General features: G+C 43.5%; 1 protein-coding gene across 1 annotated transcript in view; it reads left to right on the plus strand.

Moving 5' to 3' along the window:
* Positions 1-2,983: 2,983 nt before the first annotated feature.
* The window catches only part of GRIP2 (glutamate receptor interacting protein 2), a 143,767-nt gene continuing 133,813 nt past the window's right edge, over positions 2,984-12,937 (plus strand). The window contains exon 1 of the mRNA XM_029087394.1: positions 2,984-3,134. Coding sequence (XP_028943227.1) covers positions 2,984-3,134 — 151 coding nt within the window. The remainder of the gene's footprint in view (positions 3,135-12,937) is intronic.

Raw genomic sequence — 12,937 nt, forward strand, 5'->3', positions numbered from 1 at the left:
AGTATCTGCAGTCACAGGGGACATGCAAGTTGTATCTGTCATTCCTGAGAGCTCATCTCAGCAAAATGCTTTACATTGCTCCATGCTTTCTTGCTGCTCACTGTATTGCTGCAGCTCTCTAAAATATTCATTAGACGAGAAGGGGATCACCCTCAGATGATTCTCCTTGGATTACTTGCTGCATTGAGAGTCTGGGCTGCAGTACAGACCTAAATCTGTGTTTTTTTTAATAGAAGTGATAATGGTGACTCAGTATGGACGACAACTTGAATTGGTTATGTCAGCTCTAATGACATTGAAGACCAATAAAGTGACTCTTAGATTGGTTTGGCATTATTAGTCTCATTATTAATTATGTAGACATGACAGCAGCATTAGTGCTAGTATTAGCCATCAAAATAAAATGAAATTGTACTCATAAATCTCACTGATGAGGAATACGTGAAGGATTACAGCCATTCTCCAAAGGAAAGGAGAGGAAATGGAGTGAGTCTACGGTAGGAGTGAGATGGAGGTGGGGAAAGTTTGGGGAAGGAGCAGTGTGCTGAAGATTGTGCAAAGATGGAGCCTGAGCAAAAGGGAGCAGGACTAGGGGTAAAGTCTGCCCTTCCCTGGGTGGATAAGGTTGATTCTCCTGCATGTTAGCAGGAATTACAGACTCCATCACCCTTGAGCCCTGCTGCCTGCATAGTGCTTCTCCCTTCCCATTGGAACTCTGCTGCCAGCTTGATATCTAAGCTGTGAACCACTGCAAAAGGTTTCTCCATTATGTGAGGCTGGGACAAGCACCCTGGCCATCTCCCAGGGCAATTGTGAAAGCCTTAACACCTGTGAAGAGCATGGGGATCACAAGTGGCAGAGACCAATGCAAACTGGGACAAGCGCTTGCCAGGAGCAGGCTATGTTTTGGGTGCTACCCATGGACGGGAGGAAGGGGAAGCAGGCACATCCGTCCTGCCCTGGAGGGAAGGCATGGAGATCCTTGCTCAGCAGAAGAGCTGTCTTTGCTCCTGGGTAGCCCAGCCAGCTCTGACCGTGGTAAACTGCTGAGACAAGGCAGTGAAATTACCTCCTGCTCCTCAGAAAGGCAAAAGAAGAATAATTACACCTCAGAGGGATGCATGGGAATGGCACAGTTTCCTGGGGTGGTGCAATTTGCACAACGCTGCTTGTCTGGGGCCGTGTCTCATTAAAATCTGGCCTTAATGAGCTGAGAAGACTGCATCTGCCAAAGCTTGCTGTTGGGGTCTGCTCTGTGACAGTGCTGACATGGCCATGTCTGGGTGTGAGAGTTCAGGCCTGAAAGGGTTAACCAAGGCTGGTGATGGCTGTCGCTGGTGGGCCATGCTCTGCTTGGGGCTGGTGGGTGTGGGTTGCATCTTGCTCAGTGGTGAGAGTAATGGCTCTATTTATAATGCCTTAAATGAAGTGCATGATAATTTAATTTGTACATCCATTAATGCTATCTACTGCAGGGCTTGTTCTTAATTATATTGCTCTAAATGGAGCTTTAGGCATATTAACGGACTCTCGGTCCTGCTGCCAGGCACAGCCATGTCCATTCCACATGTGGTTTCTTGAGAAGGACTTCTCCATTTCACTAACTCTACTGCCCTGGCTGGAGAGGACTCCTTCCATCAGTCATTGCCCAAAAATCACCTTTCCTCTCAGAAATGGCCAGGAGACAATAACGATGGATATTTCCTTGGCATTGGCATAGGAGATAGGATGGTGTTGACTCTCTCTGCAGGGCCCAAGGGCAAAGGGGTCCTGTGGCACATGTAGCCCCAGAGTTAGGAGCTACCTCAGCTCCCAGAGTTTTCCAAGGGAAACTCATCCTGCAAATAGGAACTGGGCACCCAAATACCTTTGTAGGTTGGCCTAGAGTTGACCTGACTATTAGTGAATTGATAATCTGCTTCTGACATTGGTTCCCGTAGGTATGAGTGGGTTAATAAGCATCTATCTTAAGTCATGTCTTATGGTCTGGTTTACAGTTGAGAAGCCAGCAATAAAGGTGTGTGTTTGTCATCTGCCTGACCCCCAGGCAGCCTTTCAGAAGCACACAGGGTTATTTTCTACTTAACCTCTTGCTCTGAAAACTGTCTTTTACCAAACAAAATTATTCTTTCAAGGAGAGCACTCTGCTTACCCCTGCCCGTGCCTCAATTTGCAATGCTAGGATGGCAATAGTGGAAGGGTCTCTGAGCTCTCTTGTCTTTGGAGATTGCCATGGATGGGAGATCATGTCAGAGCTTCACACATGGGGCTCTTGCATCCTTCTCAGTGGTTTGGCTGGTGTCTGAGAGCAGATATGACCCTGGGTGGACACTGCAGGCTGCATCTTGTCCATTAAAGTCTGTTTAACAATATCAGAAGGTCATTTAAAGATGCTGAAAGGTGCTGGATAAATGTGAGTAATTATGCAAGTACAGGAAAGTCAAGGTTCTTTCCTACAGGCCACACAGTTATTTAGCATTTCTCATAGATGCAGGTATTATTTGCTGTCTGCATTAGCTATTTCTAATCTTTGAAATGAAGCCAGAATTCTTTGAGTCACTGCTTTTTCTGAGCTGATGCTGACTCTTTTGCCCGAGGAGCATTTGAAATCTGCCAAAATGCATGTATTGTTGAAAACAGAAATTGAAAACCCTATACAGGATCTACTGCCCCTGTGAGTTATGAGCTTTCCCAACTCATCAGGGAGAAGAAATGCCTGTTCTCATTGTCTGCAAGAGCTGTGGATGGACAGAGGCAAAATAAATCCTTCTCTCTCCTTCCCCCCTCCCGCCACCACCCAAAACTCTCTCTTTGAGTGGAAAGAAGATTTTGACACAGACACACGCATGCATACACACACAAGCGCTTTTGTGCCTCCCAGTGACCTGCCTGCTTCCAGCTGTCCCTCCTTCCCAGGGAGCTGGAGCTGCTGAGACACAGGAGTCGGGGAGATCCTGTCCCCTCTCTGTGGCTGTGAGACCAAATGAATAAAGTGAATAAGGTTTTGAAGATCCTTAAGAAGTCATCAAGGAGGAAGAAGAGATGGAGAGAGGAGCTGAGGGTGGAGGAGGAAGGAGAGAGCCAAGAACTCTGTGACCCAAGTGGTTTGTGCCGCCTGCACCTCTGTACCAGTGGTAAGGAAATGGGAATGCTCCTTTTTGGCCAGAGATAACGTGCCTGTTTGATATCCATTGCTTATGTGACAGGAGAGCTTCCTACAGCCAGCCACTGCTGTTGTGCTTTTCAAGGGCTGAAAAATATTGGTGGGAGAAGTGGTGAGGGCAGGGAACCTGGGACTCTGGATCTCCTTTATAACCCTTCTCTTGCTTATGAGAGTGGCACTTTGCACATTTGTGGAGTGGGGACAGCAGGGAGCATCTTCTTTCCAGTGTGATGATGTTTGTGAAAATGCAGGGAGAATGTATAGCTCATTGAGGTTTTTGTTTGATATATGTTGTTGCATTTTGATATATTTAAAACTGGATGTTTATTACATATATTTGTGCAACAGAAAAGCAATGGGAAATGGATAAATTTAGGTTGCCATTTCTCTGATGGATGCTTTTGTTTGCAAGAGGGTGATACGACCAAAGTTGTCCTGGACCTAGGTCTGTGATATCCATCCTTATCTTCCAAGCAAACTATGCTATGGCTGTAATGTTGCTGGTTTTAGTCTAGCTATAAAAAAGCCAAATGAGAGAAGCTCAGAACATTAAAAAAAGGGCATTTACAGCATTCATTGACGTGTCCCCAGCACACTTGAACTCTCTGCCAGTGGCCATGACCCAGCAGAGGAAAATATGAAGGGCTATGCACTTAGCCATCACACTCAGCTTCCTTCATTCTGCAGTGGCAGCATCCAAGGGATATGAAGTGCTTATGAAACTACACTTAAGATGAAGCTATGCTTATGTCTAATGTAGGTCACTGTTCTTTTCACTGTCACATTTGGCATTTTGTTTGCAATAGTATTATTGCAGCTTTTGAACACTTTACGGGCTTTCTCTTTTTCTTTTTCACCCATCTAATTCTGTTGAGCTGCTTTTCTTACCTTGTAATTTTAATAATAATGCTTCCTCCCTGGAAGTGTTCAAGGCCAGGTTGGATGTCGCTTTGAGCAACCTGGTCTAGTGGAAAGTGTCCCTGCTCATGGCAGGGACATTGGAACTAGGTGATCTTTAAGGACCCTTCCAACCCAAACTGTTCTATGATTCTTTGCTTGTAGGATTTGATTTGCTTTCATTTACTCATCTATTCACTGATTCATTTTGCCTCCAGTTGCCCAGACTTTCTCCTGTCTTACCTTCTCAGGTAGTTCAAGAGTCTGAGATGTGTTTTTGCCACCATTTTTTTCCAGTGAAATATACTCAAATATTTTTTCTTAAACTTTTAATTATGTTTATTTTTCCATCATCTGTAGTTAGAAATTGATCAACAAATAAGAAAGGAAATTAAAAACTGAAAATATTTAAGTATCAGAAAACAAGGATGCTAGCCCTAAATTGACAGTTATTATTATTGTTAACTCCATGTGTGTTTTACTTTCTTTTGAATGGACAATTGTCAGCTGAGAAAGTTAACACCCAGCCCTGGGCTTTCCTGCTACCTGGGAGTGTTGTCCCATCAGGGCTGAGTTTTACATTCAGTCCACATCCATCTAACCATGTGCTAAGCTTTTGGGTGCTGACCTGAGAGGTTGAGTGCTTTGGTTATTATTTACTTGGTTGGTCTTTTTATCAAAAGCATGACACAGATCTTTTGAACCTGCAATTAATGCCAACCTGTATGGGCAATACTACTTGGGTGACCTAGGTCCACCTCAGCTGGACATACAGAGTGGACCTCTCCATCTGAACTGCATGTCCAGGCTGCTTAGCACAGAAAGGAGAAAAACTGGTGCTTCTCAACCCAAAACAGATGTCTCTGAACCTGTGGGATGAATTCTCTGGAGAGCCTGTTCCTCTATATTGACTGTATGGGAAGCGCAAGTGACTGACTAAGACGAACACATCTCTCATGGGCTGACTTCTATATGGCTTGTAGGGTTTTTGGCACATGAATGTGTGACTATCTAAGAAAGCTTCAGTTGTACTGCCTGGATATGCTTTAGGTGAAGAACCTTTCTTTCACAGTCTGTGCTACACTGTAAGTTGGTTACCTTACAAAGCCTGAGGCTTTGTAAAAAGCTGAACCGACAGCTTTTTTTCCCTAAGCACAAGATAGGCAGTGGGTTAATGCCCCTTCTGCCATTTAGACAACAGCAAGAGAGATGGATTGCCAGAAAAAAAGGCATCTGTTAAGGCAAATGGGGAGAAAAATAGTACATTCCTGCAGTCGGGTTCTCTGCTGACAGTTATTCCAGCCAGTTATATCTCCACAATAAAATGTAAATGAATGCAATCATTTATTTTGCAGCCTGGAGGCCTAGTGGTATGAAAAGATAAGAGAGCATTTCCCATTGTTTATATGGTGGAGGTGGCTCTACTGCATCTGCTACTGTGTCTCCAGTACCTTGGCAGCATCTAAATGTTGCCTTTATTATTAAAAACACATATATGGGAGTCTAATATCTTAAACAGATTAGTATGGTGTTTACAGAAGCATCAGCCAGCTCCCGCTCCCCGCAGGCGCTCGGCGTTCGTGTGTCTTCTTCCAAAGCAGTGCACAGAAAACAGAAATGCTGTTAGCTGGCCTAGGACTGGGAAAAAAGCAATTTGTGCAAAGACAAAAGGCCAGGAACGATGGGCCTGTAACGTGTGCGGCTGTTGCTGGTCAGGGAGATGAGAAGGAGGGATTGAGGGATGCCGGTGAGCTGCTCGTCCAGAGACTGAGGGGAACAAAGCGAGGGTGGAGAACAATAGGACGTGTCAGTGGCATTGGGATAATCTCTGATTGTATTTAGGCATGTTTAATTGGCCTGTCAGTTTTTCACATCATGCATTTTCATAAGAATTCCTCTTTGCCTCTCGTTTTATCTTCTTGTAGCTCTTTGGATTTCTCTGTGAATAGGCTCTCTGGATTGCTATGTTTTTTGTGTCCCCTCCATTTCAAAGCGGTGCTGAGTTGCCTGGCTTTGTGGTGTCTAAGCAGAAAAGCAGATTCAGAAAAGGGGCTGTTAGAAAAAAATCTCACATTATCAGAGGGAGAGATTTGATATGGGAGGAGGTATTGTTGGTGAACCAGATGTTCTCTCTACAGTGGGCTAGGGCTCTGAATATAAACCCACATCCCAGTCATGTGTAATATTCTGGGGAATTTAGATCTATACTGGAGACTTTTTTTGCCCCACCCAGTCCCTCTAAAAGCAGAGATACATTTACTTTTCTGATTTTCCACCCAGTAACAGCTACCTTAGAAATACAGAGCTACTCAACTTACAGGTTAAATAAATACATTCACAGAGATGTTGCTCAGCCTTTCAAATCATGCGTGTTGAACTCCTACCCTTCTATTGCTATGTGATGCCAGACCTAGTTGCTTCATCCTCCCACAGGAAATCCCCCAGGCACATAATTAAAACCAAGCTATCCTTGTAAAGCCACTGGCTGAACTCCCCAGATTTGTTCCTGTATTTCTTGTGGCTTTGAAGTTCAGAAGACTTCGAACTTGGAGGGATGTGAGGACCCACAGAGATGTAACCCTGGCAGACAAAGGAGATTGGGAGCTGCAGTGATCACTGATGGGCTCCTCTCAGAGTCATTCCTGTCCCACCTGCTCCCTGGGGTGAAGGTAAACATCTTCCGATAGGTGCCTGGCCCAGAGTGGGACCACACCAATGGTAAATTCCAAAACTACGTGATCAGGCTATCCGAAGGGTTTGGGTACTCTAGATGCCTTTGAGCCTGAAGATAGCCCTTCAGAATCATCTCATCATCAGGATTTGAGAGCTGGTGCTCTGGACATTGTGGAGCAAAGCTTGTGGGAAGCCAATGGGGTCTCCAAAGGAAGGAGGTGAAAAGATCTGCAGGTGGTGGTGGTGGAGGTCGGGAACAGGCATCTTCCCCTTGCCTGCTCTGAAACAAGCACCTGTACCTCATTCCAGTAGAAAAGCAGCTGCCAAAAGGCTGTCTGCATCCCACTGGCAGGGTTGTTTTCACATGGATTTTGTGTTTTGTGATGACAGCTTGGTTTGTGGCAATTTATCACCCTGCAGGATTGTCTCCTCTCTTTATATTCCATGGGTCTTGTCGTACAGCAGTAAATCATTGCAAAGCTGATAGTTTAGTTTCCAGCCGTAAATTCAGATGCTGGAAAAAGAGATTTGTGTAATCCTGTGCCTCTCTTCTTCAAATGTGACTGTTCATAGAGCTCTGCGTACCTCAGGTGTGAAGATGTTGTTTGGTAGAAGAGGTGATAACTAAAATAGCGTCTTGAGAAACCTCTAAATACGTGCTTGCTTTTTTATATGAGAATGAAGGAGGTGAAGTGATTTGGACAAGGCTGTATATCAGGAAAGGGAAAAAGATCCTTTTGGCAGAGCATTGATCAGCACTAGGCTGGATGTCTGTGTGCTGTACTTGTCTGGTCCTGGTTGTGTTCTGGGGATGGTGCTGGTGCTGCAGTACTGCAAGCAGCAGTCAAGTGGCTGAGCTTTAAACTGCTGCAAGTCCTGGGACAATGTTGAGACCAGGCACCAAGTCATGTTCTGGTAATGGGAGCAGTATTGTTGCTGGTGGAAAAGGGAAAACCTAAGAGCAGGAATTGATATGTAGCTCTAAAGAAGTCAATGCTAATAGTGTTGAGGCAGATATATTTGTAGATAAATGCAGAAGATCCTGAGAGAGGCAACAGGCTGGAGACCTTAATAATCCTCTCTATGCCCGTGCCCAGTGGTAGTGGGTGTATGGTAAATGAAGCAGTTCGTAGTAGTTACACTTGTATTACAAGATAGAAACCAGTCTATTGAATTAGAAAGAGTTGCCCTTTTTCAACCTTTCAAAGTGATTTCCCTTGTGGTGACCAGCAGGAGGAGAAAGCTGTATTTCCTAAGTGGAGCTGGTGCCCTTTCAAAGCCCCAGCGTCTCTGATCTCCCTCTTTGCTACCGGGGTCACAAAGCTGCATTATTTATAGCTCCTCCTGGGCACCACACTTGCATGTCCTGCAGTGACTGTGGAAAGGGAATTGCTGGTGTACATTGGAGGTTCAAAGGTGACTGAGAGCTCACGAATGGTTATGGGATCTCTAACTTCCAGCAGAGACAATTGTACAGAGAAAGCTTTTGATCAAACCAAATAAATCCATTGTCACCAAACAAATTTCACTGTGAAAATATTCTGTTTTGACAATTTCAGAAATTAAACCCTTCTTCATACAGACTGTTTGGTGCTAGAAATCAATTAGCTGAAAATATCCTCTTTAGAATAAAGACAAATTTTTCATGTCTTTGCTCAAGGCTAATATTTGCAAAAAGGAAAAGTAGATGAGTTCCTTAAATCTCTGTAAGCTTGCCCCAGTAAATATACTTCCTTACTCCTAAGCTTTCCATGAATTTCTGGGTGCCTCTTTCTCACCCTTCATATAATGCCAAGCGATAGAGAGTGGCTAAATCAAAGCTGCAGGTTTTGGCTTTCAGAGGACTGGAGCAAGCAGATTCAGTCCAGTCCTTCCACCTTCAGGTCACCTGTAATAAATGCCAAGGAAATAGGTAAGAGTGAAAATGTGTAAGAGGACCGATGGTCTTTTTCTTCAAGGGCAAGTACATGAATGCTTATATGGTTAGAGATGGTGTTCACACCTCACTTGCTTATCAAGGAGTAGTAGAAGCTGGGCAGCTTAGTCCTTTTTGCGGCTGGATCTTGAATTATTCTGTGGATGAGACAAGCACAAGTGAACCTGGAGGCCAACTGCTTCATTTCCTAGGGAAGCAGAGACGTGCTGAATTAACTTCTCAAAATGCTCTCTAGTACTTGCTTTGGCAGCTTTTTTGCAGTTGAATAATAAAAATAAGTAAGCAAAGCCAGGCAGCATAGGAGTTTTGGAAAACTCTGGGCTCCATCTTTCCTCTGATCAATCTGAAGCCCCATCTGTAGAGTGCATCAGCACCAACTTTGGAGCAAAGTGTTTTCCTGTTCATTCACCTAGTGATGGGACCAATCTATTAATAAGGAAATGGAAATAGACAGTGAGAGTTTCAGGCTTCCTAGCTATAAAATGTAGCTTTGATATTGGTTTTAGATGTCAACATAAAATATAAGGTATAGACTGAATAGTGGCCTTTGAAGGGCTGAGTTTGACATTAGAGATTAGAGAAATTTAATGTGGCAATTCCTGGATGAGAGAAATGTAGGGTATTGGGGTAGGAAAGTAGTTCAGAAACAGGGCAAGTAAATGAGGTCTGAAGAGAGTAGATATTGAAGCTGGAGTTCTCCAAGTTTCCCTTGGACAGCAGAACTGAAGTATCTCCCTTAGCAGGAAGTATTAAATTGATGGTAAGTGCTTTTCAAAATACCACCTGTTAGTGAGATTTCATCCATTTTTTAATTATGCCATCATAATCACTAGGATTTAGGCCTTTCCAAACAAGTCTGTAGTTAATTATGGGTGCAGTCAGTTCTTGGAAGAGTGAATGTTGGGTCACTTCTGTGATGGTGCTGCTCTGGGTCTGATAACCATTGGGGCTGGCAAGTCTGCATGTCTTGGTTTTTAGCTGGAACACTGCCCCTACTGTCAAATGGGGTAAGCAAATCAGGCCTTGTGGGAATGGAAAAATGCTTAAAGTAGGAAAAATTAATGCTAAGTTTTCAAATGGACTTATGCATTTAATTAGGACTGGGCTTGGTTCCTTACCCTGCTGTTGGCTCCCAGTCCAATACTGGGCAAGCCACCGATGGTCAAGTTTTCTGCCAAAGTAAACTGCTGTGGCTGTTTTGCAAACAAGAAAGCAGTGCCAGTTATATGTGGCAGTGGATGCAGTCATTAGATTTGATGGTGGAGAAGGATAATTTAGCATTATGTCCTGTAAAAACACAAGCCAAAACTTTCATCTGTGTATACCTAGTAACCTGGACAAGAGCAAGGCAACCCTTCCAGTTGGTTTTCTGCAAGGCAACTTTTCCAGTTGGAAGAGACACATCTGGTTTTGATATAAGGAGACCGGAATACGGATAAGGTCCTCTTTCCCGAAGTAATTTGTTCTTGTGAATGAAACACCTTTACTGCTATTATTTTGGAAAAAAGATTTCATCTATAACAGTTTAAAATGGAGAGAATTTTACTTTTCTTGGCCGATTCGTTCTCTGTCTCCTCTACTCAAACCACACTCGATATGATACAGGAACATTCGTGCAGTGCAGACAAAATGAGTGCCCAGATGAGGTCTCTATAAGCAACCATAATATTAGTCTAGTATTTAATGGTAATACATTTCAATTTTCTGGGGCCCTATGACCTCTTGAACATTCTGCTATTGATTAAGAATACTCTAACTTGGCACTTTCAATCTTTTGCTTAAAAACCACAGTAATTCTCACTGGGTGGTCAATATCAGCAGCAGCAAGTCTGCAGCCCAAACATGATACTTAAAAAGGTACATGTATTTCCTAGCAGAAATAGTACTGATTTTGCATTTTTATTTAAAATTTCCCAGTATAACTTGTCTAAAGTGAGGCTGTTTAATTTCAAAGCGAAGCTGCACGTTGCAGTGTCCGCAGCTTCCATATCACCCTTTTTGGGATGGTGCTCTGTAAGTAACAGTAGATTTGTGCATTATCTTTTAACTGTGCTCACAGTAAAAGATTGCAGCTGGCACTTAAACTGGGAAAAGAGAACCTGCTTAAAAGGGAAGTGACTTTTGGCTCTTGGCATACTAACTCGTTTGGGGCTGTTACAGCTAATTGCTTCATTAGCACAACAGCAATGTAAAATATAGTGAGAAGACTGCTGGGAGTGCGTACATGAAGGCATAGTGTGACCCCATCTAGGCTCACATCTGCAGTCAGCATTTGCAAGAGGCTTTCGTTCTTCTAAGTCAATTGGCAGTCAGAGCGAGTGCCAATACAGCACGTAGAGATAAGACTATTTTAATTTCTTGCTTCAGGAGACTCAGCTGTCTCCTTGGAAAGACTTGATGCCTTGTCCATGGATTTGCAGATTGAACAAACATACTGTACCGTTTAATTATTAAAGAACAGCTTCAGCATTTCCTGGCAAAATAAACTATGGTCTTGGGCTGAATCCTAGTAAGAGTGTTTCACCTGCCAGAACATGCTTCTTACCATGGGCAATAGGCAGTACTACTTTGGTCACTACTATTTGGGATAATACAGCTCTCGTAACCCAATTTCCAATTTTATACGATATTTTCTTGCACTTAAATAGCTGCTGTTACTTACTGCTATTGCAACAGCATTTCCAAGTAAGGATTTGGTTTCTCTTATGCTCTGTGTTGTGCAGAAGCAGGAAAAAAAAAAGATGGGCTGAAGACCAAGCACCCGAGCTTTTGGGTTTCTGTGGATGCTGATAAGACTGCAGCATCACGACTGAAATATTACCAGGGAAGAATATACGAATACTTTTACACGTTAATTGTTGAGAAGTTCGTGTCAGCTGATAAAATAATGATAGCAGGAGGAGATGTCTAAGTAATACTGATAGGGCTCAAGTTGGAAACTCAAAAAAGGAACATAGAAGCGAATATTTAAATTAGCTGTCACCTTAGCTTTGGGACATAATCTAAATGCCATTCACCCACTTAAACTGCAGAAAAGTGTCCATAAAATCCTACACGTTCAGCCTTCCTGCCAATCTAGGGTGTGAATTATGGAGAGGACAACTAGGAAGACATCATCAGCACGTAGCTTTCACCCCTATCCTTCACTTGTCTTTAAATCATCTTCCTTGAATTCTAATCTCAGTCTAATATAGATACAAACCATTAGCACCTCAGTGGTTTGGGTTGAGGTGCAGTCCCCATGAGTGTCACTTTTGAAATGTGAGTGTAGTGCTTACACACGGCTGCACTCAGTACCAGCAGATGCAATGATGAGAACTGGGCATTTCTCCAAAAAGCCTCTTGCTGGTTTCTTGCAGCTGAGAGGGTCGAGGGTCCGGAGAAGTTCCAATTCAGTGAAATAATTGCATATAGCTGAAAATTAAACATTAGCATTTCTCATGACATGGCCTTCTGTGAAGCTGGTGAGTCTGTAAGAAGTTGCACAGGATGTTCAGAGTATGTTCAGAAGTCACCCGTGGATGCATAAAGTAAAAAGGTCTTTCAAAATACCGAGGGTGAAGGTTAATGACTGAAGCCTGTTTGTCTGCTTAGCTGAAGGTAGTTTCATGACAGACTGTCACCTTCATAAGTTATTGTCAGGGTAATTAAACCCAATAGTGCCACATCAAACTTCCCCCTGTGATGTTACTCTGTTGGAGGCTGTGGCATTGCACAGGGGAAAGCTGTAGCCATGCTAATTAGGACCAGGCAAGGTACTTGTAAACCATAATTTAGACCATTTCCTTTTGGGATTTGTCTACTAATAGGGCACAGTTTCAGTGAAACCATTCATTGTTCATGCTGTCACTGGGATAATTCATTAAGGCTAATCAGTTAAAGCAGTACAGGTGTCAGTGTGGGCAGAGCACCTTCTCCCAAACCTTTATTATTGACAATGTCAACACATGAGGAGAGACAAGCTCAGCTTGGCTTTGCCAAGCTGTTAATTTGACCTCACCCCCCAAAATAACAGCAGTTGTCAGCATCATATTTGATTTAACAGGCACTGAGAGGCAATAAATGTGGAGCCGGGGTTCTGTTCAGTTGTTCTGGGGAGGGGTGAGCACCTTCTGGCTGCCCTGGTGCTGCTCTGAGTTGCACAGAGGACGCTGGTATTTCTGTGGGAATTCACACGTTGGGAAGGAGAGCTTCATCGCTGGCACGCAGCATTCCATGAATCTGTGGGATGTCTGATTTTTATAGATCAGCTCATCCTGAGTTTGGTT

Source organism: Antrostomus carolinensis, unplaced genomic scaffold (genome assembly GCF_000700745.2).
Source record: "Antrostomus carolinensis isolate BGI_N321 unplaced genomic scaffold, ASM70074v2 scaffold1571, whole genome shotgun sequence".
NCBI lineage: Eukaryota > Metazoa > Chordata > Aves > Caprimulgiformes > Caprimulgidae > Antrostomus > Antrostomus carolinensis.